The sequence below is a fragment of the Emydura macquarii genome, unplaced genomic scaffold (genome assembly GCF_026122565.2).
Source record: "Emydura macquarii macquarii isolate MOO-44397 ecotype Brisbane River unplaced genomic scaffold, CSIRO-AGI_Emac_v2 contig_968, whole genome shotgun sequence".
Classification (NCBI taxonomy): domain Eukaryota; kingdom Metazoa; phylum Chordata; order Testudines; family Chelidae; genus Emydura; species Emydura macquarii.
Window position 1 is genome coordinate 4600196 of NW_027131105.1, and position 27041 is coordinate 4627236.

The following is a 27041-nucleotide window of genomic DNA, read 5'->3' on the forward strand; positions in this document are numbered from 1 at the left end:
CCCTGCCCCAAGCCCCGCCCCTCCTCGGGGCAGAAAGCGGCCCCAACCCCCCCGCGTCCGCTCCTAGCCTGGCTGGATGATCACGGCGGCCAATAGGCGCGTGGGATGCCAGGGAGCGCGGCACAGGTGCTGTTAATTGGCTGAGAGGCGGCGGGGTGGGGCGGGGCTAGCGACGCAGTGGGTGGGACTCAGTGAAGCTGCTTCCGCCGCGTCCCGGGAAGCCGGCCCCCCCCGGCCGAGCCCTGGCCTAGCGCGACCCCGCGGTGCCCCCTGCGCGGCCTGGGGTAGGGGCAGCGCCGGGGCCCCGCCCCTCTCGCCGCCGCCATGTCCGAGCGCGAGGAGCGGCGCTTCGTGGAGCTGCCCCGCGAGTCCGTGCGCCTGATGGCGGAGAGCGCGGGGCTGGAGCTGACGGACGAGGTGGCCGCGCTGCTGGCCGAGGACGTGTGTTACCGCCTGCGGGAGGCCGCCCAGGTGGGGCCCGGAGTGGTGGAGATGGGACCCGGCCGTGGGGAGCGGCTTGTGCGGCTCCCGCCGTCTGCGGGGCCGGGCTGAGCCTCCGGGCCTTGGGCAGCCAGCCCCTGGGGCCGGTTGAGCCCTGCCCCTCCCCCCCGCCTTGGGGGTGGATGGCCCCAGCCCCCCTAATTCCTCCCTCTCCCCTCCCGCAGAACAGCTCCCAGTTCATGAAACACACCAAGCGCCGGAAACTGATGGTGGAGGATTTCAACAGGGCCCTTCGCTGGAGCAACGTGGAGGTGAGCGGGCAGGGCAGGGCAGGGCAGGGGGTGGCGGGCGGGCGGCCAGCCAGGGCAGGGGGACACTGGCTGCTTGTGGCTGGTCTCTCCTGGCTGGCTGGAGTCCGGAGAGTGCCCAGTCCAGCTGTCTGCCCCCAGGACCTTGACGCTGGTGGCAGGCTCAGCCGGCTGATGTCATTGCAGGTGGTGTGTGGCTATGGCTCCCAGGATGCCCTTCCCTTCCGTGCTATCAAGGAAGGGGAGCTCTACTTCCAGGAGGACCGTGAGATCAATCTGGTGGAGCTGGCCCTGGCCACCAACCTCCCCAAGGGCTGCGCAGAGACAGCGGTGAGAGGTGTGTGTCAGCCTCCTTAGCAGGGGACGCTGCTCCATCATCCAGGTTCTTCCTACATTGGGCAGCCTAGCTCTGAATGTTCCAAATGAAAGGGCTCCTAGCCCTTCCCCTGGGAAGGAGCCCCTGGCCCCATCCCTTCCCCCTGCCTGCAAGCAACAGGACATCCTCTGGGGACAATTACCTCTGCACCACCATCTGTCCCATAGCAGGGAACAATGGAGGCCCCAGGGGGAGGATGGTTCTCTGTCAGGATTGCTCACTAGTCTCCTTTAATCACTGCTCAGCCAGGCAAGACACATGTAGTTTCCCCTGTAATTTGGTTCTTCCAGCACTCAGATCCAAGCTATTGGACTAGTGGTTCTTCACTGGACCTGCACCTAATGAGTAGCTTGGCCCTGAGCATGCTATCCCAAGTGAGAGTCAACTAGATAGATGGGGATTGATGCCCCCCTGCTTTGTGACTAGGGTACCTAGAACTCTCTCCTATGCTGCCTCATGAGAAGGTGAACATCCTGGCCCAGGGGTAGGCTGGAGGGACCAGCCAGGTTGTTTAACAGTCTCTGTGCTTGTATTGTAGTTCACGTCTCTTACCTGGATGGGAAAGGAAATTTGGAACCACAGGGAGTAGGTAAGAACTGTGCAGCAACGCGTTCCCCTGGCCCTGTCTACATTTTGTATTCAAGCTGCATATACAGGCCCCAACCAAGACTGGAACTTTATTGTGCCCTGCTCTACTGACAGAGTTCACAATTCAAGTAAACAAGGCAGACTAAAGGTTGGGGGGGGGAGGAAGGATTCTCCCCATTTTACAGCTGAGGAACAGAGACTGAAACCTTCCTCACAACCAATATATCTGTATTCACGATATCTATTCTCCCAACTCCCCGTGAGCCAGTGCCGTGCTCTTCTCCCTATTGAACAGACAGGGACCTGAGGCACAGGGAGGCTAAGTGATCTGCCCAGCGTCATACCTGGAGTCTGGCAGAGCAGTGGTCTCAGCCCCAAACCACTGCACTATCCATATTAACTCCTGCAATCTGGCCCACACAGCCCTTGTTGAAATCTAGTCACGCGGTTCCAGACATTGGTGAGTTTAACGTTGGAAAAACAGTTTCCCTCCCCTTGGTGTGATTCGTCCCCTGCCACCCTGAGTCTGAGGCGGGAGACTTCAGCTGTTTAGTTCTGGATGCACACACAGCAATTGCCCCAAACTTTCTTGTAATTGTTTCCTTTTGGGCTGAGCTTGGGAGCCTGAGCCAAAAAGATGTAAGAAAGCCACAAGCAAAGGGACTGTTCCCCATGTCCAGTCTCTTATACCAGATGCCGCAGGGGAAGGTGCAAGAACTCTCACCCAGGACAGATGTGGGGCAACCTGCCCCTCATGATGACCTCATCCTATTCCCTGATAAGTTGATCTCAAATTAAGCCCTGACGCAGGAGGTTTTTTCTCCCTTCCCAAATCTTTGCTAGCATTAACTACCCAACTCCGTCTGGCTTGTCCTAGTTATGCCCACACTTCTAGTCCCTCGAAATCTCACTCAGTTCTTGGCCTCAGCACCATCCTGTGGCAGAGAGTCCTGCAGGCTAACAACATGTTGTGTGAAAAAGTGTTTCCTGTTATCAGTTAGGAATTTTGCCACCTTTTGGTCATGCCTGTCCCCTTGTCATCGTGTTAGGAGATTGGGTGAACAGAAGCTCCAGATCTCTCTCTTCTGTCCCAGTCATTGTATCAACTTTTCTCCTGTCTCCTCTAAACAATTCCAGTCTTTTCAGTCTCTTCATCTGAGAGTTTTTCCCTGATCGTTCTCTGAACCCCTCTGGCTCTGCCATCTCCTTCCTGAACGATGCCCCATGGCAGGTCCCTCTCTGTACTAGGGCTTGGGCTGCTGCTGCTCTCGTAGGGAACATGATGCTTCGGAGGGGTCCCCCTTGGATTCCCGTAACCATCACCTTCCTGGCTTCTCCTGCAGTGCCCAGTGCTGTCTCCACACTCACGGATGACCTGCTGAAGTACTACCAGCATGTGACCCGAGCTGTGCTTGGGGATGACCCCCAGCTAATGAAGGTGAGTGAGGGGCTGGGGATCTGTGCCTTTATCTCAGACTGGCCTGCCATGGGCTGGGGGGTGTTCCAAGGACGGCAGAGTCCTGGCCTCTACAGAGGCTACTTTTGCTCCAATCTTGATTCAGCCCAGTAGGGAAAAGATCCCTGAAAGCCTTGGCACCAGTGGTCCAGCTGGAGAACAGCCCACCAGCTCCAGCTGGCTCGAGTGGCTCCGGAGAACATGCACCAGGGGTCACTTGCCCTGTGGGGGAAGCGTGACTAAGGGAGACTGGCTGCATGACACACCATGGTGCCCTCCCCTTTCTCCTAGGCTGGGGCACCCCTGTTCCTCTGACCCTTCTCTGACACTTCCCCCACACAGGTTGCCCTCCAGGACCTGCAGACCAACTCGAAGATCGCAGCCCTGCTGCCCTACTTTGTCTACGTGGTCAGTGGGGTAAGTGGAGCAGGAGGCCCCAGAGCATGTAGCCCAGCTGAGAAGCAGGGTGGGGTGGACAGGACAGGACAGCACAGCATGCCACCGTCTGACTGCCCTGGGGGGTAGCCCATGCCCTCCTTCCGGCAGCGCTGAGGCTTTCACTCTCTTCTTTCTCCTGCCCCGCAGGTGAAGTCAGTCAGCCATGACCTGGAGCAGCTGAACCGCTTGCTGCACATAGCCAAGAGCCTGATCCAGAATCCCTACCTGTGCCTGGGCTCCTATGTCAAGAGCCTGATCGCCAGCGTCATGTACTGCGTGCTGGAACCACTTGCTGCATCCATCAACCCCCTCAATGACCACTGGACGCTGCGTGACTGTGCCGCCATGCTCCTGAGCCACATCTTCTGGTGAGGCCTGGCCTGGAGGGGACGAAGGGGAGTCACCGCCACCCCCGCATGGCCCAGGAAAGGGAGTCACCAGCATGTCTTGTCAGTGGGAATCTCCTTCAGAGTCCAGTGCTGCCCCTGCGTGCCCAGCCAGGGCAGAGTGCCCCGGCTTGTGCCCCACGGGTGTATACCATTCCCTTCTTCCATGTCCGCAGCTCTGACGGGAGGAGCCTGGATGGGTTGCACGGTGAGTCCCCAGGGATTTTTAGCCTCTGCTCTGTCTCCTCCCCCAGGACGCATGGGGACCTGGTCAGTGGCCTGTACCATCAGATCCTGCTGTCCCTCCAGAAGGTGCTGGCTGATCCGGTGCGCCCGCTTTGCTCCCATTATGGGGCAGTAGTGGGGCTGCATGCCCTGGGGTGGAAGGTAAGGGACAGCTCTTGATGCCATAGAAATCCCCTGGGCAGGGGGCAGGAGCGCGAAGAGTGATGGTGCCCAGGGCAAACACCCTCTGCTTCCCTGGGGGGGGGGCGCTGGCTGTGGATTGAAGCCGTGATGCTGTCCCAGGAAGGTGGCTGTGCTGGGTCCCTCTATGCTGGGGGGCATGGGAAGAAGTGGGGACTTGCTGTAGGGGCTAGTAACGCTGCTCTGTGCTCCACTCCCATCTCTTTGCGTACAGACAAGGCGGAGGATCCTGGTTCAGCCCCCCAGGCTGGTGCTGTGCTATTGGTTCTTGGGCCCAGTCAGTAAATGGTCCTCTTTGGGCTGCCTCTTTGCTCTCTCCTCCCCAGGCTGTGGAGCGAGTCCTCTATCCCCATCTCTCCACATACTGGGCGAACCTGCAGGCTGTGCTGGATGACTATTCCGTCTCCAATGCTCAGGTGAAGGCTGACGGGCACAAGGTGTATGGTGCCATCCTGGTGAGTCTCATCCACTCTGCCCCCAGGGAGAGGGCTGGGCCAGGGCGCTGCCTGCAGGGCCCCCACAATCACTGCAGCTTGGGGCAGGGAAGGCACTGATCTCCCGTCTCCCAGTAGCAGCACGTCCGGCTCTGGTCAAGACTAGACATGGGCCCTGCCAAACGAAGGATGGGGCTGATTCAGACTCTCCTTGGCTAGGGTGAAGGGGGTTCCCCAGAGCCCCTTAGGTCAGAGATGGGGATGTGGAGAGAGGGCTGTGTGAGCAGCAGCCTCGTGCGGAGGTCTAGCTGAGCCAGGCAACCTCCAGTCTCCTGCTGTGTGCGGCTGGGATGAAGGAGCCGAGTGGCCGGGGGTCTCTGACCTAAGCAGCTCTTCCTTTGCCAGGTGGCAGTGGAGCGCCTGCTGAAGATGAAGGCACAGTCGGTATCGGCGTCGGTGTCGGCCCAGGGGGACAGGCCGAGTAGGGATGGGGGTCGGCGGGAGAGCTCTCCATGGCTCAGCCCCCTGCAAGACCCCCAAGTGGAGTCCAGCTTTGGCATTGCCAGCCACCTGTTGCAGCTGGGCAGTGGAGGCCCCCAGCTGGGCACTGGCATCTCTGCTGACCCTCCTGCCGTCTCCCTGCACGAGACCTACCGGGAGCTCTACGACTTCTTTGGAGACAGCCTGGCCACCCGCTTTGGCACGGGCTCGGGGCTGCACTCAGCCGAGCCGACACCGCTTGGCCCCAAGGCCTTGGACACAAAGAAAGAACAGCCAGCCTTTGGGACAGGGGACGTGGTGCGCAAGATGCCCCAGCTGACAGCCAACGCCACAGTGAGCCCCAGGGAGGAGGAGAGCCCCCGGGCGGACTATCCTCCAGGCAGGCCAGCCCTACATCGCTCGGCCAGTGTGCCCCGCTCTCGTAGCGCATCACGCCAGCAGGGCCACCGCCCTGGGGTCCGCGACGTCTTCCAGAAGTGCCGCTTCTCCCCCCAGGGGCCTCCCCACTTCAGCTTTGTGATTGCCGGGCGGCAGGTGGGACGGCGGTGCCAGGGCCGACTGTTCCAGACCTGCTTCCCCCAGCACCATGGCCCCAGCCACATCTCCCGCTATGCCCAGAAGCTGCCCATGATTGGCAGGACCAGCAAGCCTGTGAAGAAGTGGGCCCATTCCGAGTACTCCCTCTACCTGCCTCTCTGAGGAGTGACCTTCCCCTCCAGAACTTCAGCTCGTGGTCAGACCCAGCGTGGAGCCTTCAGCCCCGCTTTGTACCACTGAGCAGTCCTGTGTGGATGAAATCAGGGGGGCCCCCCCCAAGCAGTGGCGTACTGTGGGTCTCTAGTGGCCCGGGGGCCAAGCCTACATTTGCATCCACCCCCCTTGTGTTGAGCAGGAGGTTGTCTCTGCACTGTCCCCCAGCTGCAGGGTCTGTATGTGCGGGGCAGGATGTGAGGCCTGGGGGGCGGGGGCGCAAATGCAGGCTTGGCTCCTCCTCCTGCCCCCTGCACATAGCTGCCGCACCTGCCTTGCCCACTCCAGGCCCAGCACTGCCTCACACACGAGCAGCTTCACACCCCTCCCCCCCCGGCCATGAGGGAGGGGGGACCGGGCCAGCCCTTCACAACATGCTGGGGGTGCAGGAGCAGCTGCCTCAGCCTCCTGCACTCCCTGCCCAGTGTGAAGGGCCAGCCCAACACCTCCGGCCCCCCAGCCTGACGCTGGCTTGGATGAGGCAGCCTCACCTCCCAGCGTGGGGGGTGGACCAGGCCGGCCCCCATGGGGGAGTGCTGGAGGGGCTGGCACCCCCTCCTCTGCATGTCGTGAATGGCCAGGCTGGGGCCCCCCATTTCCCTCTCAGTATGCCACTGCCCTCAAGGCAAAACCCTCTGGAGAGGGGTACCTCTTCCAGGTGGAGGGGGCCTATCCCCCAGCCTCTGGACTGTGCAGTGGGGGTCGAGGACATACTCTACCTCCTGTGGGTCAGGCTGACCTTGCCACTTGCTGTCCCTGCCTCTTCAATCTCTGCCCCCCTCAAATGGCCAGCCAGGGTTTTTTGCTGGGTCAGGGCTGAGCTTTTGTGGGGGTGGTGTTGAGAGGAGAGAGGGAAGGTGATTGCAGGGCTCAGGGTCTCTGTGAGCTCTAGGTGCAGTACACAGCAGCAGAATCCACCATCTACCTGAAACATCTTAGTCTCCCTGGCCCCAAATCATCTCCTCCCCTGAGGGATGATGGCCACGTCCGTGTGTACTCAGCACTCCCCCACAACTATGTTTTCCTGACAGCGCCACAGAATTTGTCTAACTGCCCAGCCCTTGTAGTGACACCTGCTTGTTTAATAAAGATGCTGCTGCTGTTGGGGATGGAGGATTTGCTTATTAACCTCTCCCTCGGTGCTGGGGAGGGAAACTAGCACCTCCTGCCTTGCCCCGGGCTGAGGCTGCCCCTTAGAAGCACCCCTGGGATGTGGGCCAGTGCTCATGGCAGCTGCCCAAGGGAAGACGAATGGGGAGGATGTTCTGCCTCTCAGAGCTGAGGGACTTGCTTGTGTCTTTCTAACTCATCACTGTAAACTAAGGGGCCCTATCCCCATGCCTGCCCTCGCTCCCTGCTCTCAAAGCTTGGGCTTGCTCCCAGCCCCGAGTCAAAGCCTGGCAGGCTAAGCCTGTCGATAAATGGAGGCCCTTGAGATTTTCTAAAGATGGCTTTAAAGTGCAGGACCCGGCTGCTCTTTGAGCATGTGAAAGATCCCAGGGTTCATCACTTGTTTGATATTTGAGGTGGGAAAGGGAGTTCAGCCCTGGATCTGGCTAAAATCACCCCATCCCAGTGGCATTTCAGAAGTGTTTATGGACTGTGGGAAAGATGTAGACTAGCACAGGCTCGGGGCTGGGCTGGGGATTGAGGCTCTCCAGCACTCACTGAGATGTAAGGGCTGTGATGTCATGTTTTTCTGTTATGCTTCCCAGGCACAGCTCCCATCAGCCAGTGCCAGTCATCCCTGTGACTGGGAGATGAGACCAGAGCAAAAATGAACCCCCTCTGTTATTTTCCACCCCTGTACCCCAGAGCTCATTTCTCTCCAAAACAGGAGCTGGCAGGTGATCAGATACAAAGGTGCTGGGCAGAACATGAAACTGACAAGACGAGTTGAAGGCTAGGAAGCCAAGGTGATTTAGCTCACCTGTGAGGACACTAGTTCATAACACAACTGTGAGTTGAGGCTTGTTTCTGGAAAAAGTCCAGTTCCCCAACGTGAACAGCAAGGGAGATGAAATCAATGGAAAAGTGACAGAGCCAGGACCAAGCCCATTTTAAACAGTGGGTTGCCACGGTTGCAGCACCCAATACATGTACAGCCAGTGAGGAGTTTGAGGAAACAAATGGGTCTTTTACATCTGAAAAATACCAGGGAGAAGTGGAGGGGAGGCAGGGCCACCCTAGCGCTGTGGCATGAGCACTCATGGTAGTGCAAACCAGGCCATGCCGTCTGAAACGCATCACTGCAGATATGTCTAGAAAACAACCTAAAACACCTCCCCGGGGGAGAGGACAAGAGATCAGGCTTGAGTCCCCTCGCTGAGTTGGTTTATTGGAGGACAGGACAGGACGGTCATGAGTGCAGCTATCAACCCATGTTGAATAGAATAAGGCAAATGATTCCCACCCACAGGGACCCAGTGGAGCTCTTGGTTGTGACTTGTATGATTAATAGAAGGAACATTTCCAGAGGATCCCCTTCGTGCTGGCTTCGGTTTGGCCAGGGGCTGCGCTACACGCTGCCCACATTCATAGCAGGATCGAGCTGTGGGTGTGGAAGGAAGGGGCTGGCCCCGGCCGGCCGGCCGGCAAGGAGGGAGGTTGCGGTTGCGCCGCTGGAGTGGCAGGCCCCGCACAAAGCGGCCGGAGGCGGCCGAGCCAGCCACGGCCCGCCCGGATTTGATCGGCTGGGGCGGGGCTGCGCGGGGGGCGCTGGTGGGAGGTGCTGGGAGCTGTGGGGCGGGGGTGAAGGACAAACAGAAACAACAACACGTGAGTAGAGTCCAGCCCGCCCCCCGCTGCCGGGGCGGGTCTCCCCTCCCTCGGGGGCGGGCCGGGCCGAGCTGGGCACTGCGCGGCGGGCCGGGCGGGGAAGATGGCGCTGTCCGCGCTGCAGCTGGCGGAATTGGCCCTGCACGGAGCTGCCTTCCTCTGCGGGGTCATCTGCGCCTCAGCCCTGACCGTCAGCCAGGTACCGGGCCGGGGCGGGAGAGGGAAGCAGGGAAACTCCCCAGGCCTGGGGGGCAGGCAGGGAAACGGCCCGCCCGGCCCCACTATCCCCCCCGGCCCCGGGTGTCTCCATGTCCGGGAGCCAGCAGCGCCCCGCGGAAACCGGCCGTCGCTGCCCAGCCCAGCCAGGTGCTGTGGAAGCACTGCCCCGCCCCCCCCCCCCAGGTGCTAGATTGTGCCCCCCCCCGTGCACTCAGCCACAGCAGCATGCCCCTGACATGGCATGTGAGCTGCAGCCTGGAGCTAATGCGAGTCAGCTGAGCTGAGCTGAGCGGGGCCCCTGCCCTGCCTGGCGGAGAGGCAGGAAAGCTCCAGCAGTTAAGAGTTTCCCTCCACCCACCCCTCCCTGTGCACACACAGGCCTCACCCCACTCTCCTCTGGGGCGCTGGGTTCTGTTCTCACAGGACACAGCCCAGCCCTTCCTTGCCACTGCTCTCCCCCCCACCCCACCCCCCCCATTCTGCCCAGAGAGGCCCTTACTGTATTTGCCATTTGGTTGCACCTACTCAGCTCCATCCACACCCACACAGGAAGTTGTCAAGCCTGGGGCTCCAGAGCTTAGAAGGCAAGAGACCGAGCCATGCTGGGGGGCTCTCAGGCCTGGTCAGCACTGAGGAGCTGAACAAATTCTCCCCCAGCAGCACCCAGGGCCTCAGGAGGTGCTAGCCAGGCTGGGAACTGCTTCAAGCAGGGTTAGAGAACCTGCTGGTAAAATGCCCCAGCCTTCTGCTCCCCCCATGTCTGCTGCAGAGAGGAAGGGCGGATGGCCCAGCTAGCATGAGACTTGCTTATACTCCTTGCTCCGCCACTGGCTTCCTGTGTGACCTTGGGTGAGTTATTTAGTGGGTGAGCTCATCAAAGGGCTCTGTAGCATGTCCCCCAGTTGGAACAGGCAGATGGGAGGCAGTGCACAGACAGAACTGCCTCAGCAAAACTGGCAGGCTGTGACAAAGTAGGAATATTTTGTAATATTTCTATGAGTTCTGTGTGCCTCTGTTTCTCCTGTGTGCTGCACTATTATCCAGTGCTGAAAAGGAACTGTTTGCCTTCAGGGCTGGCTAGGAGTTGTAGGTGTGACCTAGGTGCCTGGGGCTCGGTCCCCCATATCAATAGAGCATTTGAAAAGACAAGGGCAAATCTAAACACCCAGAGATTGATGCCTAGCAACCAAAGACCCAGAGGGACAGGGATTTCCCCACCTCTTCATGGGGAAGTGGAGAAACATGCCCCAGGTGGAGAATAAGGGACTGGGAAGGTGTGAGGGAGGGGGAGAGAGAAGAGTTGACTCCTTCCAGGGCTTTCACGTGGAGTCTGACTAAAGGGATCAGATGCAGAGACAGACAGCTTGAACCAAGGGGTTCACTACAGTTTGGCTGGGCTCTAACCTTCACATTTCTGCTGCCCAAAGTACTTCCTGTGCTGTGTTCTGCTGACGCAATGAACCTCGCTGGCTGGACGCTGTTTGGTGTCATACAGATGGTCGGTGAGGTGCATTAACCCCGGAAGAGTGGCCCAGTCTCTCTCTGGCTCTGTCTCAGCGGGACTCGCTGAATGGCGCTCTCAGGTGCTGCAGGCCCAGAGGTCTGGTCTAAGGAGGCGGGGAGGCCGCATGGCTTATCCTGGAGGAAGCAAGACCCTTAGGGGCTCTTCCTCGAGGCTGTTCCAAAGCTGGGGGGGTAGCTCGGCTCCAGGGGCTCCATGACACAGGCTGGACCCAATTCCACCCAGGGGTCTGGGAAGGACAAACACTTCTCCCACAGTACATCACTCCTCAAGCAGCTGCAGGTGGTGAGGTGCTAAGTGCCTTAGGAGATGCCCAGAAACATGGAGCTGCAGCACCAGCATGGTGAGAGATGGGCGGCGGCTCTGCGGTGTGGACTCTCAGCGGGGGGGCTGGGCTAATGTGTGTGTGCCAGGAGACGGGTGCACATGTATGGCTTAGGTCTCTGGCTCACAGCCTCAAAAGTATGTAAGCAACTAACTCCCGTGGGGAGCACAGTCCTTCCCATGGGAGTCAGGCACCTAAATACCTTTGAGGAGCTGGGCCTCCATTCCCCAATTTATACTACAGTAAAGGGGACCATACCGTAGACAGATGCTGGTGGTGCCCCCTCCTGTTCTCTCCTCCTACCCCCCCACCAATCTTGGTCAGGGACACTGGGGCCTCGATGCCTTGCTGTAAAACAAAAAACCCGACAGCTGAGATGCTGCCGAGTGGAAGTTTCCACGTGCCCTGCGCAGTAGAATCTGCCATGGATGCCGTCTCTGTTTTCTCGTTCCCAGGGGGAGTTTGGTGGCCGGTGTATTCTCTATGGGTCTGTAGACAAGAATGGGACAGCCCTCGCTCTGTCTCACTTCAGCAACGTCTCCCTCTGTTACTTCGTCTCTGCCATCTCCATCCTCATCGCTGTGTATTGCTTCTCCGTGCTGCTCTACGGCATCTACAGCTGCTGCATGGAGGAAGGGCGGTGGTGAGCAGCGGGCACGTACGGGGGGAGGGAGGGTGGTTAGAGCTGGTCCCATGGGCAGGTCACACTGATCTCCCACCCATCCCATTCCAGGGATCGCACCTGGCTCACTGTGAACCTGGCTGTCTCTGCTGTCATCCTCTTCTTCCTGCTGGTCTCGGCCTGCGTCCTCCGGGTTGGGATGGACACACTCTGCTCGTCCATCCTCAAAACCGGAGCTGTGCAGAGGTAGGTGGGCTTCCCTCTCTTGGGGGGGCCCTGCACTCCCCATGTCCAGACGGGCTCCCTGCCCAAACAGGATCGCGTCATTCCCAGCAGCCACAGGCTCTGTCTCGGTGCAAAGACTCAGCATGGGGGGGGATCGGCTCCGCTGGGGTTTCTCCTCCTCCTCATGCTCTCTCCTCTGTTAACTCCTCTCTAGCTGCCAAGAGGCCCAACACACAGCTTGGTCCCCACAGTATAACGCAGCCAGGTTCTACGACAACCTCTACAGTGCTGAGGTGAGAATTAATCAGGGGGCAGGGGCGGCGGCTGACAGGGATGGGGGAACAGCAGAACCCCTGCCCTCAGGATTTTCAAAATGGGTTGGCAGTTGCTATGAGAAACACAGAAGCCCAGCAGCACCAACACAGCTTAACCGGCTTGTGAGACCCATTATTCTCAAACCCTTTGTTTGAACCCCGGCTCCCCGGTTACAGGAGATTGGGGGGAGGGGAAGAGGGTGCGCTGTAATTGATCAACAGCCGGGCCCTTTGTAATCAATCAATGTAAGGAAATTCCGCTTGCCACAGTGAAGGCAGCTTGGGGGCAGCTGGATTTAGGAAGAGCCGAGTATCTTGGTGACCCCGATGTCTGTCTGTCTAGTTGAGCTAAGAACACAGTCGAACGCCCTCATGCTTTGGGGCAGCATGGGAAGGAGGGAATCCCACCCCACGTTGGCCCAGTGCATTATGGCCGGGGCTTGGCTTATGAAGCAGCAGGCAGGACAGTCAGCTGGACACGCTAATGGTCGGAGCCTCTTCCTGGGGTGGAGGCTTTGGAGGAAGGGCCTGAGGGGGATGGGCAGGGAGGGCAGTATATAGTCATGCTTCACCACCGCCCCCCCGTTGCTTGTGCTTCTCCCTGCTCTGACAGGCGGCCGCCTGGGTGAACTTCTTCTTCTGGTGTCTGCTGCTGGTCCTGCTGCTTGTGCAGAGCAGGAGGGAGGCGCCATTCCAGCTCCTGCAGCGCAACGACCCCGAGTGGAGCGCCGAGACAGATGCCCTCTTTGGTGCCCGGCCACAGAGGCCGTGAGGAGACCCAGAGGGACAAGCAGCCCTGGTTTGGGCAAGGTGTGAGTGTGAGTGAGTGTGTGTGTGAGTGTGTGAGAGAGAGGGGGGGGAGTTGGGGAGAGAACAGGACTAAAATTGTCCCTCCCACCCCCTAGTGTCTTTCCTCTGGCGTCAGTCGTGGTCTGAAGGCTTGTCCTCCCTTGGCTATTCTGGTTCTTGATCGTGAGGGAAGCCAATGGTCTCCCCGATGATCCTGCCGTCTGGAGTGATCCCGCTCACAGGCATAGGTGCCCTACCTCCAGTATACATCTCCTCCCAACTCCACTGCTACAGAGAGGGTGGGCTAGGGTTGGGGTTTCACCCTGCTGGGGGAGAACGTTTATGGATATGAGAGGATCTGTGTGCAGAGGTGAGCTGTGCAGCGCTCCAGACGTCCACAGCAGAACCTATTGTTGACCCTGCTTGGATCCTTGGATCTGGCGGACACAGGCTGCCACACCCAATTCTCCCCACCCCCAAAGCTCTCTGATGTCAGTGTGATGGGCTTTATGTCAGACCATGAGGTGCATCTGCCTTAGATACCGGAGACACTGGGAGTGCATGAGACCATCCCAACTGAGCTTGTGTAATTACAGAAATAGCTCAGTGGAGGCAGAGAGATTTTCTTGGGGAGCAGGGAAAGGAGGGCTTGGAGACCTAACCATCCAGTGTGGGAGAGACAGGCCCCAGCAGCAGCCCTGTGACAGTAGTTCCAGGATATGGGGCCAGGGGAAGCCTTTGAAACCCAAGTGCCCATGGGATGGGCATCCTATTGTCCAAAGCTGGTTGCCATGCCGTCTTGGTGAGAGGGCACCTCATTTCAGGAGCCAAAGAGATTAACGCTAACTGCCTAAGTGCATGAGATCCTGCTGGGACAGCAAGTGCCTTCAGCTGTGTGTATGAAGATCCCAGTAAAGGGGAGGGACCTGACTTCTCTGCCAGTCATGCCAAAGTGTCTGTGGATCCCCTCGTGCTTGGGGAGAGGGATCTCCTCCTTGCACTAAACATTGCAGCGTTATTGTGTGTGGAGCGGGGCCCGTTTCTTGTGCCTTTTCATTTTCTACTAAACATGGGTATTAAAATGATGATTTTCTCCAGATCAGCGTGTGTGTTCAAACGGGCATTTCATCTTCCTGAACCATCCTCCCTTCCCCCCACCTACTGCCACAGGGAATAGCAAGAGGGAGGGCTAGACCTGTTCCCTAATTTTAAATACTAAGTAGCCCTTCCATTGCTGGCTCTGATTTCCTCAGACTTCACCCTGTAAGCAGGGCTGAGCCAAGCCAGCATGTGGCTGGGCGATACTGTGCTAGGACAAATTGGAAAGGGTTCAGGAAATAGCTACCAGAACGATTTGAGGTCTGGAAAAATCTGTCTTCCAGTGAGAGACTAGAGAACCTCAATCCATGTTGCTTAATGAACAAAAGGCTAAGAGGTGACTATAAGTTACAGTCTATAAGTCTCTCCATGGCAAGTGGATTTCTGATGGCACAGGGCTCTTTACTCTCACATGCAAAGGCAGAATAAGATCCCATGGTTGGAAGCTACAGGTGGAAAAATGGTGCCCATACTTTATAGGGAAGGTAATTTGCCATCATAACAACTGACGTAGGGATGTGGTGGATCCACCATTTCTTGGAGTGTTTATCAAATCTGGCTGTCTCTTTCTACAAGATATGCTTTAGCCCAACCAGACGTGATGGGCCAGATGCAAAAAAAACACAGGTGAAATTATCTGGCCAGTGTTATGCAGGAGCATAGCCTGGATGACCAGAATGGTCCCTCCTGACCTTGGAATCTATCAATTAATGTAAAATGGTCTCAGATTGCACAAAACAAAGATCTGCAGCTCCTGGCAGGACTGTGGCTGGCTCTGACTGAGCTGTGGCTGCAATTTAGAGGTACTTGAGTTATCTGCTCTAGGCTGAATTCAGATGACGGTAAATGGAGGATGGGGAGGAATTAATAGATTCTTTCTTGAAACCAAGTGTGTCAGGCAGGAGTGAAGAATGCCAGGCACCCGAGAAAAGTCCCCTAGTCTGCAGGCACTGATTGCCGCCTCATCCACAAACGCTATGAACATGGCGGTGCAGAACCTATCAGAGGAACTTGGTTCTTGTTGATTACAGGGACATTTTGGCAGGTTATAACCTGGGACTTTTCTCAGCAGACCTGAGTCGGGAGTGGGGAGAAACTTCCCCTGGGGGCAGCTTATTCAACAATTGCCCATGCTGGGACTTCTTGCACCTTCCTGTCAAACGTTTGGTTCTGGCCACGATTGGAGACAGGGAGAATGGGATTGCAGGGTCTGATGGCAGCACAAAACCTTTTTGCCATTTTTGTGTAAAATCAAAATAGCAGCTTGGAGGAAACAGATGTGGGAGCCCCCTACGCTCCTAGTCCTCTTTAAAGAAACCAGAGGACGGACTGGTTTCACCTCCCACCTCACTTCTGTGGTGCTCGCAAGCGTCTCTCTTTCACCAACAGAAGTTGGTCCAATAAAATATGACCTTCCCCACCGCATCTCTCTGGTATCCTGGAGTCAGCACAGCTACAACAACACTGAAAACAACAATGGAGGATTTCGTTTTATGTCTCCTTGCCCCTCCCACAAGAAAAAAAATACTAAGCTCTTTGGAGCAAGGGCTGCCTCTCAGTCTGTGTCTGTGCCTGATTTGTAGGTCTATGTATTTATGGTATTCACAAGCCTGGAATGCAGTGGTAGACAGAGACTACCTGTATAGACTAAGTATGGATCCATACAAATGCAGCTGTCAGATGGAAAATATATCACATAAGAACAGATTTATTAAACCTTACATTAAAATTGTCTAAAGCAGGGGTTGAGGAAGAAGTTGCTGTTCATCCACGTATAATGCAAAAATTATCCCAAGGTAGCAGGTTTGTTCTAAAGTCATAAAATGAACATACATAATTCTGCAGTATTCTGAATTAGGGGTAATAAATGTAACAGCACAGGAAGTATCAATATTTAATTACTCAGTTACATTACTCATGGGAAGTTATACTAGGCGTAGCTTGTGGAAAATAAATACCATAATGTGTAGATTGCCCTCTGTAATTGAGAATTTAGAGTAGATTGTCCTTGAATAAATATGGTTGCTGAGAGAATGTTTAGGCTATTTTCCCATGTTCATGTCTCATTGGCACTGTAGCTTATTTCTCCTGGTATTGCTGATGTCCAGTGATGTGTTATAACTAAATGTTCCTTGACCCCTGCTATTTCAGTAGGGGTAGTTAAACCATCAGTTCAGCAGGGTGTCAGCTCTATTGTGCTCAAATCCCTCTTAAACATCCCTATAGGATGTATTCTATATTCCTGTAGAACACAGGAGCTTTTTTGATTTATATTAAACAAAGGTTGTTTCCCTGTCCCCCACCCCTCCGGGATTCTACTACAGGCATTTCAGCTGTTGCTGTAGATAGATCTCTTTTCTCAAAGACACAGTAGCTGGGTTCTCACCAACTATTTTTATTTAAAAGACATACCGCCCCTCGAAAACAAAAGTGACCCACCAAAACTTTTATCTTATTTAAGGGCCACTCAGACCTTCTGACAGAAACAAAGATAGTCACAAAGCCCTTTTCAAGAGATATTTTTATTTACAGCTACCAAGTTTTATATTGCATTTGTCCCTCACCATTCTCTGACTTAATGCTTTTAATTTTCTTACAAACTATCCTTTTCCCTAGCAGCATTCTGTAACTCGTCTGCGAGCCATCTCTGAGTTCTTCCCACCACCCTCTGCCAAGGGACAGGGTCAACCTTACACGTGGGCGAGACTCGATGCATCAAAGGGATGGAGTCAAACTGACAAGTGGGTGTGGCCTGAGTGGTCAAGGGGCAGGGCCAACCTTATAGGTGGACAGGGCCTTATGGTTAAGGGATGGGGGCCCGATGGGTCAAGGGGTGGAGTCAAGCTGACATGTGGGCAGAGCCTGAGGAATCAAGGGGCGGGGCCAACATTTGATTGTAGGCACTTCCACTACTTCTCTATAGTAAAATTCCTCCTTCATCCCCAAAATGGTGTTGACTTTGACCCTGATCATGTGAATGACACACCAGCCAAGCATCTGAGAAAGGGAGGTGGGAGTAGCTTCTCAGATTGCTTACAGGATCCTCTTCCTGCCCTAGAACTTCTCCCTATTGGTCAAATGTGCTCTCGGGAACGGCCTTACGGGCACGAAACCCATCCCGATTGGGACTGAGTGGTAGAAGGCGGTGGGAATTCCCAGAGGGGTCACAGCCCGATCCCACCGCTGTGGCACTCCAGAACGAGCAGCGACCAGCAATGCAGACCTGAATTCCCTCCCTAGAAGGCTATACTCTGCATCCATGGTAGAGCTGGGAATAAAGCCCAGGAGTCCTGAACCCCAGCCATTAAGCCTACTGTATTCCTTGGCCCCTCCCTCCTCCGTCTCTCAACCAAGCTGGGGTCCATCTTACCTGAAAGAGCTTCTGATGTTTGGAGACTCAGGTGAAGGAATGGAGGGATCCCAAGCAGGAGGTGTGTGACATGACTGGGAGGAGGGTGGAATGAGCTGTGAGAGGACAAAAGTGATTTTGTCATCAGTCACCCCTCCAGACCACAGTCACGTCTGGTGGCATTTACATTACATTCCCAGGCCAACACTGCTTCCAAATCCAAGGTGAGTTCAGGGTGTGAACCGCCCATCAACCCCAGACATGACCCAGAGGGTTTGGTCCTGTTGTCATGGCCCTGATGCTAGTGGAGTCACTTCTGAGTCACACCAGGCAGGAGCAAGATCTGAATTATCATGCTGGGCTCTGAATTAATCCCAACCTTGCATCTAAGGCCATCATTTACTGCTTGCAAGGTGTGTGTGTCACGCTGGCTGGATCAGGGGGGCCATTGAGGTGTATTCAGGAGCTCTGATTACTTCCTTCCACACCAGTGTTGTGTTGGGGGTGTCATGCTGGCTGTATTGTGTGTGTGTGTGTGGGGGGGGGGGGGGGGGGGGGGGGGGAATTTAGTATATTGTTCGACATCAGTACGTCAAAATCATAATAATTCGTGTGAGATATGCCATGTCAGGAACTCTTGGAAAGGCCATAATATGCTAAGTAAGATGATAATACTTACGTTCATGTGTTATATGTGAGATAGAAGTTATGGCTATGTTTGGTATATCAATATTTCAAATTGTGCTGGCTGAGTGGCATTTCAGACAGGATGGCTGCAAAACAATAGCCTGCTTAATGGCCCATTAAGACATTCCCAGGTGCAAGGGGCTCAGGGGAAGAAGCCAGCATCACCTGCTGAGTCACCAGGACTTGCACCCCTGACTCTGGACTACTTGTCCATGTGACTTTGGACTCCATTTTGGTTCCTATGAAATTACACAAGACAGCATAGCCAGCACCAGGGGCCAGGGCCAGGAGGCGGTGGCCTGGGAAACCATTTTGTCTTTTGTTCCTGTTCAGCTACAGACACACACCTACCTCTGGATCAATTCACTTGCAACTGAACCGAAGGGCTAAGACCCATCCAGATACTGGATGTATGCCAGAGGAACTGTACAAGCTTGCAACTCCACAATTCTCCCAGAATCTTGATGTATATGGATTTGCAATCATTTGTATGTGTCTGATTTGCTTTGATCCTTTAACATTTCTCTCATAGTTTGTTTCCTTTGTTTTATAATAAACCTTTAGTTTTAGTTACTAAAGGATTGGCTGGCAGCATGGGTAAGATCCAAACTTATATTTATCTGGTACTGTGGCTGACCCTTTGGGGTCAGGAGGAATCTTTTTAGTATAGAGTTTAAATAACTGGTCTCTTTACTGGACCTAGGGGCTGATTGGGAGCCAGAGACTGGAATGTAGCAAAGGGGACTGGGTGTATTAGTGGACTGGCTTCTTGATAACCGGTTTGGGGGAATCAGACGCAGTTTGTGGCTGGTTGGGAAGTCTGACTTCAGTGTCACCCACCAGTGCTGGGAAGGGAGCAGCGGGTGCACTTCAGAGCGGTTCCTTCCCCTCCCCCACCTCACGCGGTCACTGCGAACAAAGGACCAACGATGACACCCGCCAACTGCTCGCCTCGCCAGGCTGCGTCACAGAGACAAGCCTGAGGGCACATCCCAAAAGAGCCAAACATAAAAGCCCAACCCACACCCTGAACAAACATGACAGACAGTCCATTTCCGGTCCAATTGCCCTCAACCAAAATGGCGGATGCATCTCTTCCGGAATATCACTTCCGGTTCCTGACAGAAATGGTGGCTTTGAACTTCCGTTTCCGGCTGCGAGTCCAAAAACACACACAAAACAGCGAGGCGCGAGGAGAAGACTCCGGGGCTGCCGAAAAACCAAATTTTTCTGCGTTGTCTTCACTTTTGTGGTAGGCAGCACGCCAGCCTACGTACCTACACACGTAGCCTCCCCTGCCCCCAGAGCGCATGCGCACTCAGGCTCCCGCGCATTTACAACACTTCCCTGTGCATGTGCACTGCGCCTTATTTCCCCCAACGGCCGTTACGCATGCCTGCATAGCCCTTACGCTACTGCGCATGAGTGGACATCAAGTTACCCGCCCTTTCTGCGGGCGTAAGCGCTTAGCCGCCTTCCCACGCCCCATCCGCCTCGATCCGCATGCGCGTTCGGCTTTCCCCCTCTCCCCTGAAAGGGGAATTTCCCAGCATGCCTCGTGGCTCCTCCTGCGTATTTAAGCCTCGGCGGGGGCAGGTCTCGGCCGTTTGTGCTGGCGCGCGGCGGGGTGAGTGAGCGGGGCCGGCCCTGGTGCGGGGCCTGGGGGCCCCTGTAGTGCGCGTGCGGCTACTGGGCTGCGGCGATCTTGGGAGGGGCCCTGCAGCGGGGCGGCGATGGGGAGACTCGGGGGGGGGGGGGGGCAGAGGCGACCCGTAGCGGCCGGGGGGGCACGTGACCGCCCCCCGTGTCGCCTCTGCTTCCCTGCCCCCCCCCCCCCATTGGTCCGTGGCGCGCTCGCTGCGCCCGCTGCCAGCGCCGGGCGGAGAACCAGCCCCTTGGGGGCGCCCAGCGCCTTGCATCTGGGCCGGGCTGGCGCAGGCAGGGACACGGGGGGCCGCGCTCCTGTCCTGACACGCGCGGAAGCCCCTGCGGGGGGGGCGGGGCGGGGCGCTGTGAGGCGATGGGGCACGTGGCTAGAAGGGCCCCGCGCCTGGCTCTGTCCCAGCGCGGCTCCTGGCGCCGGAGGGGGTGGGGCTGTTCTCTCTGTGAGGAGACTGTCACAGACCTGTGCTGACCCTCTGTGAGGACCTAGATCTGTCTGAGGAGAACAGCCCTGTCAGGGGTCGGAGGGGCCCTGGCAGTGCCCTGGGCCGTGGGAGAACGAGCCCGTGTTGCTGGGTGCTCTTCAGGGCCCTGCCCCCTTGCCATGGAGATGGGTGCCCATCCCCTGTCCCTAATGCTGCTCTCTGTGTGCAGGTTGTGAAGGCCCGAGTGCTCGCTCAGGTGAGTTACAAATGCCTTGTGTGAGCTGGAGACGCCTCCTCTCCCGTTCTTCCTCCTTCCCAGGCTCAGCCAGCTGCCATGGGCTGCAGTTCTTCTGTGTTCCTGGTATGTGGGGCACCTCGGGTGGCCGAAGGGTCCATGGGTACATTTATAAGGCCATGGCACCCTACTGTCTGTGCTCTGTAAATGACTGAAGTTCCCTAGTATGGGGAGCTGGGCAAGCGGCAGTGGGGCATGCTACTGGGGGTGAGATGTCAGCATTACTGGAGCACGTCATGGCTGTTAATTGGGTCCCTGGTCAGGAGATGGTGGGAGAGGTGTGTGTCAGGAGCATGAAGTGCTGCAAAGATGATAAATGCTGAACTCTCTCTTTCTGAGGATTCAGTGAAGAAAATCTTTACCAGATTCTGAGTGGCACTGACCTCAGCTGGGCTAGGTGTGGATCTCGTGCAGGTCCCTGCAGCTCTGCCTGGGTGTGGGACAGGCCCCTTTGGGGCAGCAATAGAAGGGAGCATATGCTTATGTTGCCTTTAACATGGTGAGCGGGTGGGCAAGGCTGTAGGAATGTTGTTGCTCTTACAGGAGCAGAGTCAATGGCTCTGCATGTTAAGGTTCATACATGTCTCTTTTCTCAGGCATGGGTCTCACCAGTTGTGCATCTGCAACATCTCCACATGTGAGTAGCTGAGCTTTTTCCATCTCTGATGGGAACCATACATACAACATGGGCTGGTCTACACAGGGAAAACCAACCGCATTACCTCAGGGCTAGGGTGCAGCTTTCTTCCCTATTTGGGATCCGGGATGGGAGCAGGGACACAACTCATGAACTGCTACCTGTGGGGCTTAAGTTGAGGTTCATCCATTGACTCGCTGTTTGTTAGGTCATCTCCTGCATGGAGAGCCTTGCCTCTCCAGGTATGCATCCCTCTTAGACCAGCAGAAGGTGTGTGCCCTGCTCAGAACGATGGCTGGGCAAGATGAAGGAGGGTGGTCAGTGCTGGCCGGCGATCTATGTATTGGACTGGTCTGAGATGTTTTACCTGCTCCAGCTCACTGCAGCAGTGCTGTCTTCCAGTAAATGGCTGTGTATGTTAGGGCAGCATCTGGTTTTCTATGGGGATGGGGATTTGTGGTTCCACACTGGTTCTGACCATTCCTGTGTGCCTGGCAGCTCAGTCCTCTACCCAGCCTGAGGGCAGCTGCAGTGGTTGGTCAGTGCAGGCTGCAAGGTGTGGGTATTTCCCATGGGTGCAGTCAGGTTCCTGCCCCTGGCTGTTCAGTGATGAATGCGAACAGACAAGCATATGGCTGAGTGTCTGTGATGCCAGCTTACTTCTGAGAACTTGGAGATCATATCTGGGGAAGAGAGTGGAGAGGCTTTTGGTCTAGGAATAGAGTTAACCTGTCCCTCCTGTTTCAGGTAACCCCCACCACCAGATGGAGTCCAGCCTCTCATACAGCCTATACAGGTAGGATTGGGAGTTATTGGTCTCTGTGGGGCTGGAAGGCCTGCACTGCTGGGAGCAGGCTCTATGGGTGCTGAGCGCTCCACTTTGGGTTATGTCAGTGCCCAAGTCCCCCGACAACCCTCTTGCCATGTGATCTTAACCAGTTTCTCTGAAAAGTTTTGAAGAACGCTGGTCACTAGCATGTTAGAGTTCTGATGGCAGCTGGCCCTTGGGCTGGGAATGCTGCTTATTCACAGGCATCTGTCTCACGGGGCTCTCTTCTTTCCCTCTAGGTCAACACTTCCTGGGTTGAGTGCCTGTCTCAGGTAAATGCGTCTCCTGTGCAGTGTCCCTAGCATGGTAGGGCCTGGCCACTTCCCTTCTTGTAGCTCTGGGCTGGGCCATTATGTTGACAGTTTGAAAGGATGACACGGTGTTAGCTGGACGACGCTTGTCTCATGGCATTTGAGTTACCAAAGCCCTGATCAGACTGCTCTGGCTCTGCACCTATGAGCTGTGCCCCGTTCCTGTGCTCACTGACCCTCTCCTCCTCTTCTCTATGCAGGTGAGATGCCTGGATCTGGGAATGGTGAGTGACCTACTCTTATTCTCTAGTCCCAGCTCTCCCTCTGCCCACTGTTCCAATGAGGAAACTTGTGCCTGTCTTACTGTCTGTCCGGTACCAGAACCTGCAAAGGTGAACCCACTGGTACCTGCAGCATGAGAGGAGGAGAACATGTTCCAAAAGGAACAGTCTGATGGGACGCTGGGCTGGCTCTGACACTGTTCCCTGGGTGCAATGGCTGATTAACCCACCCCTTTCTGACCCCAGAATGCTGCTCTGCACACAGCCCTCTCAGGCAGGAGCAGCGCTCTGTAATACAGCAAGGCAAGGGATGCAGTCAGAGCACCTTTATCTAAGCATTGTGGTGATGAAAACCACTACAGAGCAGAGGGAGCAAACGCTAATTAGACGCTCTGGTTCTTTTCAGGTGCTTGAGTGAGAATCTTGGCTAGCTCCTGATCCAGCTGCACAGGTAAGGGCTCCTGCAGCTAGCTGATCCCTGGCTGGACCAACAGCCAAGCCCTATTGGGCCTGAAACTTCCACAATGAGGAGAGAGGGTGAACTCCTGTATTACTGCTAGCTCTGTCCTGGAGCCTGTGACCCAGACAATCAGCTGCTGCTGTGTGGGGCTCAGTCCTAGCTGCCTGCTCTCACTGAGGTGATGAGCTCCTTCTGGAATCTCGTTCGGCTGAACATTGCTGTTGAGACTTGGATTCTGAGGCTTGGTGACGAACAGGCTGCAGGCTTTGCCTTATCAAGGAACTTAGTCCAGGGATGTAGGGTTAGAAATGAAGGCCTCAAGGATTCAGATCAAATAACCTCTCCTCACCTCTTCAGGTTGAAGATGCTGGAGTGGATGGCCCCTGTGCTGAGTCATGGGTAAGGGCCCTTCAGCTCTCTCCAGGGCTCTCTGCAAATGGCCCTTGCATAGAAGCATGTGCAAGAGACCAGCTGCTAGAATTGTCCCTGTGCTACTCTGCCTGTCTGGGGCAAATTGTAAATGCCACTGCCTGGGATCAAAGTTTCCTGCCCAAACACCTGGGACAAGGGGTGTGGAGGGAGTAGAACTGCATGGTGGTGTCAGGGCAGCCAGCTCAGGGCGGGTGGTTTCGCTTTTGTGGTAATGCCTGGGAGGGGCCTGGGCAGCCCCCCCTTTTGGCAGGCACAATGCTGTGTTGTGGGGGAGGGGATGCTCGCTGCAGTTTTAATGATGAGCCAAACTAGCTCACTTTGATTTAATATAAACATGAAAATATTTGAACGCCTGAGAAACTGCACAGAGCTCGGGGTTGGGGTTTGGGGACATCTGTGCTGGGGAGTTGCTGACTGCGTTGTCCTGTCCCAGCAGGTAGCTGGAGGTCTGGAATCTGAAGCTGCCTGAAATGGTGAGTGATGTGCTGTGTCTGTGGGTGTAAAGCAGGCAGGCAGGCAGAGTGCACAGCTGCTCCTCAGTGTAAGCCGACTGGCAAGCTCTGCCCCCTAGCAGGGGTCCTGTCCCACTCTCTGGCTTCTCAGTGATGAGACCTCTACCGCCCCAGTCTGATCCCCATGACTGAGTGGTTCCCTCTGAAGCCAGGAGCTGGCAGCCTGTGGGTTTGAAAACATGGAGGGCTGGGCGAGGAGCAGGCCACCAACAGCTGTTTCCTCTATTTCAGGAGCCTTGGAATTCCAGCCGGGAGATGGGCATTCAGCCAGTGAAGCTGCAGGTGGGCTGAGAAACACCAGCTGGGGAAGGGGCTCATTTGGGGCTGGCAGAGGGAGGTGGTGGAAGGTGCCCCATCCGTAGGCTGTGGGTCAGAGGTGGGGAGGTGCCGCGTCCTGATGAGGAAAGCAGGTCTTGTCTGACTGTCCATCCTGGTCCAGAACCTGCCAAGGTTGAACCCACTGGGCTGGTGGAGGGAGAGGAGGAGACTCTGTTCCCAAAGGAATCGCCTGATGGGAGTAGGGCAGCATGGGTCAGGTGAGGGGTGTGCCATGGGAAGCTACTCTGCTACAGCTCTGCCTGTGTCTCATAGGGCAGGGCTACCTGGAAGCACAGCTTGCCTGAACACAGCCAGGGGTGCAGTTGTTGCTGACTTTGAACCTTGCCCCCTGCATGCTGACCCTCCCATCCCCAGGCATGAGCTGTCACTCTCCTGTGCTGGTGCCTCCCATCCCCAGCATGGTACGTTCCCTGGATGTGACTTTACCCCCACCCCATGCCCACCCTTCCTTCCCCCAGGCATGAGGTAGAGCATATGATGAGGCACTTACTGCCCCAGTCCCGTGCTGGTGACTGACTGGAACTTCTTGAAGCTGGTCCCTGGGGATCCCTGTCTGCTCTGGCTAGCACTCATCTCACTGGTCTCTCTCCCACCTGCAGGTTGGAGCGCACGGACCAGCCAGGAGCAGATGCAGCTTTTCCATCACACCTGCCTCCTGGGGAGAGCTCTCCCCTCCCTGCTGAGCCCTGACAAACCCAGCAGAGCTTGGTGTTGATGGATGCAGTCAGTGTATGGTTCTGTGTGTAGTGACTGTCAAATAACATCTCTGCACAGAGCATCTGGAGTCTGTGGTGTCTTGATGGGCCTCAGTATGTGGGTCGCAACCATCATGCAGGGTTGCCAGCCTGGCATTTTAGTTTTTACTAACATGAGCTGAAGTTGATTTGTTTTTTTACTGACATCACTAAAAATACCATAAATAATAAAATAATGTCACAAATGTATTCACTCTCTATGAAACTGTTAGATGGCTAGTGGGGACAGATCTCAGCCTCCTGTGATCTCATGTGCCCTACTCGTAACAGGTGTCTTCCTGCCTTTTTTATATATGGACTAGCACCCATCACCTCTTGAGCATATGGTTAGTGGGGTGGGAAATCACAGTATGTGTGGGTGCTTGTCACATGGAGGGAGGGGAAGAACAAAAAGGTGAACTGGTTATTGGGTTCCTCAAGGGGCGATTAACTGTCTCTTCTCCAGGGCTACCCTGACTCCCCAGATTGAGGTAGCTGCAGCCCCCTCTGCCCAAAGAACGGGTTTTCTTCTGCTTTCACTAGGTACCTGGCCAAGGCCATGGGAAGGAACTGAATAGTTTATGCTGGAGATTTTGCCACGTGCAGTTACCCCTTCATGAACAATCAGCCCCCCTTGCAGGAGTGTCTGCCTACCTGCACATCTAGCTACCCCCCTTGCTCCGCTGACTTGGCTATTCAGGTTATGTCCCTTACAGTGGTGTAGCCCCACCACTGTGTCAACAGGAAATGCTCACTGGTTAACACCAGTTACTTGGCAGGGGTACAGTGTTAGCTAGCGAGCACTTTGTGCATGGAATGTGCAGGTCTCCATAGCCAGCTCATCGATGCAGGCATCCTGATGGCACGGGCTGGCAGACATACCCTCTTAGCTGCTAGTCATTGATCAATCAGGTTCTTTGAGTGTGGGCAGTGGAAAACAGGCAGTGTCAAAATACAATGCTTTATTTCTACCCAACTTCATGGACATTTTCATTTATGGACAGTATTAAAATTGCACTTTTTTACTGACTAAATTTACAGATGGTTGGCAACCTGCCAAGGCCTGCCTGGGAGGGTGGGGTGGCTGGTCTGGAAAGGGGTGGAATTATCAGGTGGAGTTGGACCATGCTCAACATAGCTGTGCTGGGCTGTCTGAAGTCCTGTAGTGAGGGGTCACAGCTCCCTGTAGAGAGCTGGGGTGGGCCCTGTCATGCTGAAGACAAGTCTCTGTCTTGCAAACCCCATAGAGTGTTGTTGGTCTGCCAGCCAGCTGGCTCATCATGTCCCTTCTATCCCTTGTCCTACATTGTGTCAGCTGCTCTGTTTTTCCTTCTTGCTGTGGGTGAACTCTGGCTTATATAGTCTCCTAGGCTCTGTTATCCTGTTGATATGGATGCACCTTCTATTTTAGTTACAGCAGAGTCCTCTGTGGACTTATTTGTATCTGTGAGGCATTGTCTCCAGTACCAAAATACAGAAAAGCCACAATTTCCTGCCCATCAGCAGGGGATGGGAGGTTGCAGGATGGGGCAAAGGGGTTACTCTGCTAAGATACATGAGAAGACTTCCAGAGGGTTAGCCTTGTTAGTCTGTATACAGCAAAAACAACAAGAGTTCTGTGGCACTTTAAAGACTAACATTGAATATTTGCAGACATAAGCTTTTGAGAGACTTCAGCTCTTCAGATGCAGTAATACAGAAAATAGGTAACACCGAGGCATCTTATAGATATCCAGGTGCATTGAGAACAATGGGGGAGGTGGAGTCCGGTACTTAAGACCTAATGACGACCATTGAGTAGGAGGTGAGAATGGGTGAGCAAAGTGATTTACCTTCCATAGTGAGAGAGCCACTCCAAGTCTCTGTTTAAACCCAGTTTGAATGTGTCAAGTTTGCAGATCATTTCTAACTCAGCAGTTTCTCTCTGAAGTCTGTTTTTGGAGTTGTGGGTGTTTTTCAAAAAAAAAAAAAAGTACAGCAACTTTCACGTCAGAGACAGAATGCCCTGGGGAATTAAAGTGTTCTCCCACGGGTTTATGGATGTTATTTTTTGTGACTCTTTGGGGCATTACTGCCTGTGGGGAAGTTGAGCAATGGAGGTCAGAGTCAGGTGCAGGCTGGTCTGACTCTCTTCTGTTTCTGCCTCATTTCA

General features: G+C 55.4%; 2 protein-coding genes and 8 non-coding genes across 11 annotated transcripts; all 10 read left to right on the forward strand.

Annotated features, from left to right (window-relative positions):
• The first annotated feature begins 60 nt into the window (after window positions 1-60).
• On the forward strand, window positions 61-8717 carry TAF6L (TATA-box binding protein associated factor 6 like). 2 transcript variants are annotated; one of them, XM_067543863.1, is made up of 11 exons: window positions 61-471; window positions 666-752; window positions 936-1086; window positions 1664-1714; window positions 3057-3151; window positions 3512-3586; window positions 3755-3975; window positions 4248-4380; window positions 4746-4874; window positions 5259-5888; window positions 7820-8717. In XM_067543863.1, the coding sequence occupies exons 1-11, from the start codon at window positions 325-327 to the stop codon at window positions 7883-7885; spliced, it is 1785 nt and encodes a 594-aa protein (XP_067399964.1). In that variant the 5' UTR covers window positions 61-324; the 3' UTR covers window positions 7886-8717. The 2 variants fall into 2 exon arrangements, with proteins under 2 accessions (XP_067399964.1, XP_067399963.1); XM_067543862.1 differs by lacking the exon at window positions 7820-8717 and having other exon boundaries at window positions 63-471; window positions 5259-7687.
• Window positions 8718-8891: 174 nt separating this feature from the next.
• Window positions 8892-13997, forward strand: TMEM179B (transmembrane protein 179B). Its single transcript, XM_067543865.1, has 5 exons — window positions 8892-9081; window positions 11404-11591; window positions 11682-11816; window positions 12010-12088; window positions 12723-13997. Exons 1-5 carry the CDS (start codon window positions 8986-8988, stop codon window positions 12879-12881), a joined length of 657 nt encoding a protein of 218 aa, XP_067399966.1. The 5' UTR covers window positions 8892-8985; the 3' UTR covers window positions 12882-13997.
• Window positions 13998-20715: 6718 nt separating this feature from the next.
• On the forward strand, window positions 20716-20791 carry LOC137150538 (small nucleolar RNA SNORD26). The gene has a single exon (XR_010919010.1). It is a non-coding gene; the product is annotated as a small nucleolar RNA SNORD26 (small nucleolar RNA).
• An 861-nt stretch (window positions 20792-21652) lies between these two features.
• LOC137150535 (small nucleolar RNA SNORD27) lies at window positions 21653-21721 on the forward strand. Its single transcript, XR_010919007.1, has one exon. It is a non-coding gene; the product is annotated as a small nucleolar RNA SNORD27 (small nucleolar RNA).
• Window positions 21722-21971: 250 nt separating this feature from the next.
• On the forward strand, window positions 21972-22047 carry LOC137150534 (small nucleolar RNA SNORD28). Its single transcript, XR_010919006.1, has one exon. It is a non-coding gene; the product is annotated as a small nucleolar RNA SNORD28 (small nucleolar RNA).
• A 418-nt stretch (window positions 22048-22465) lies between these two features.
• LOC137150544 (small nucleolar RNA SNORD22) lies at window positions 22466-22591 on the forward strand. The gene has a single exon (XR_010919016.1). It is a non-coding gene; the product is annotated as a small nucleolar RNA SNORD22 (small nucleolar RNA).
• Window positions 22592-23046: 455 nt separating this feature from the next.
• LOC137150539 (small nucleolar RNA SNORD30) lies at window positions 23047-23116 on the forward strand. Its single transcript, XR_010919011.1, has one exon. It is a non-coding gene; the product is annotated as a small nucleolar RNA SNORD30 (small nucleolar RNA).
• Window positions 23117-23594: 478 nt separating this feature from the next.
• LOC137150532 (small nucleolar RNA SNORD29) lies at window positions 23595-23665 on the forward strand. The gene has a single exon (XR_010919004.1). It is a non-coding gene; the product is annotated as a small nucleolar RNA SNORD29 (small nucleolar RNA).
• Window positions 23666-23900: 235 nt separating this feature from the next.
• On the forward strand, window positions 23901-23966 carry LOC137150542 (small nucleolar RNA SNORD31). Its single transcript, XR_010919014.1, has one exon. It is a non-coding gene; the product is annotated as a small nucleolar RNA SNORD31 (small nucleolar RNA).
• Window positions 23967-24208: 242 nt separating this feature from the next.
• Window positions 24209-24333, forward strand: LOC137150546 (small nucleolar RNA SNORD22). Its single transcript, XR_010919018.1, has one exon. It is a non-coding gene; the product is annotated as a small nucleolar RNA SNORD22 (small nucleolar RNA).
• Window positions 24334-27041: the final 2708 nt, after the last annotated feature.

Bases quoted from the DNA above. Each gene is read 5' to 3' on its own strand.
- TAF6L (XM_067543862.1), top strand. From the start codon at position 325: ATGTCCGAGCGCGAGGAGCGGCGCTTCGTGGAGCTGCCCCGCGAGTCC. The intron at 472-665 runs GTGGGGCCCGGA...CCCCTCCCGCAG, and splicing joins GCCTGCGGGAGGCCGCCCAG to AACAGCTCCCAGTTCATGAA. The intron at 3,976-4,247 runs GTGAGGCCTGGC...CTCCTCCCCCAG, and splicing joins CTCCTGAGCCACATCTTCTG to GACGCATGGGGACCTGGTCA.
- TMEM179B (XM_067543865.1), top strand. From the start codon at position 8,986: ATGGCGCTGTCCGCGCTGCAGCTGGCGGAATTGGCCCTGCACGGAGCT. The intron at 11,817-12,009 runs GTAGGTGGGCTT...ACTCCTCTCTAG, and splicing joins AAAACCGGAGCTGTGCAGAG to CTGCCAAGAGGCCCAACACA. The intron at 12,089-12,722 runs GTGAGAATTAAT...CTGCTCTGACAG, and splicing joins ACAACCTCTACAGTGCTGAG to GCGGCCGCCTGGGTGAACTT.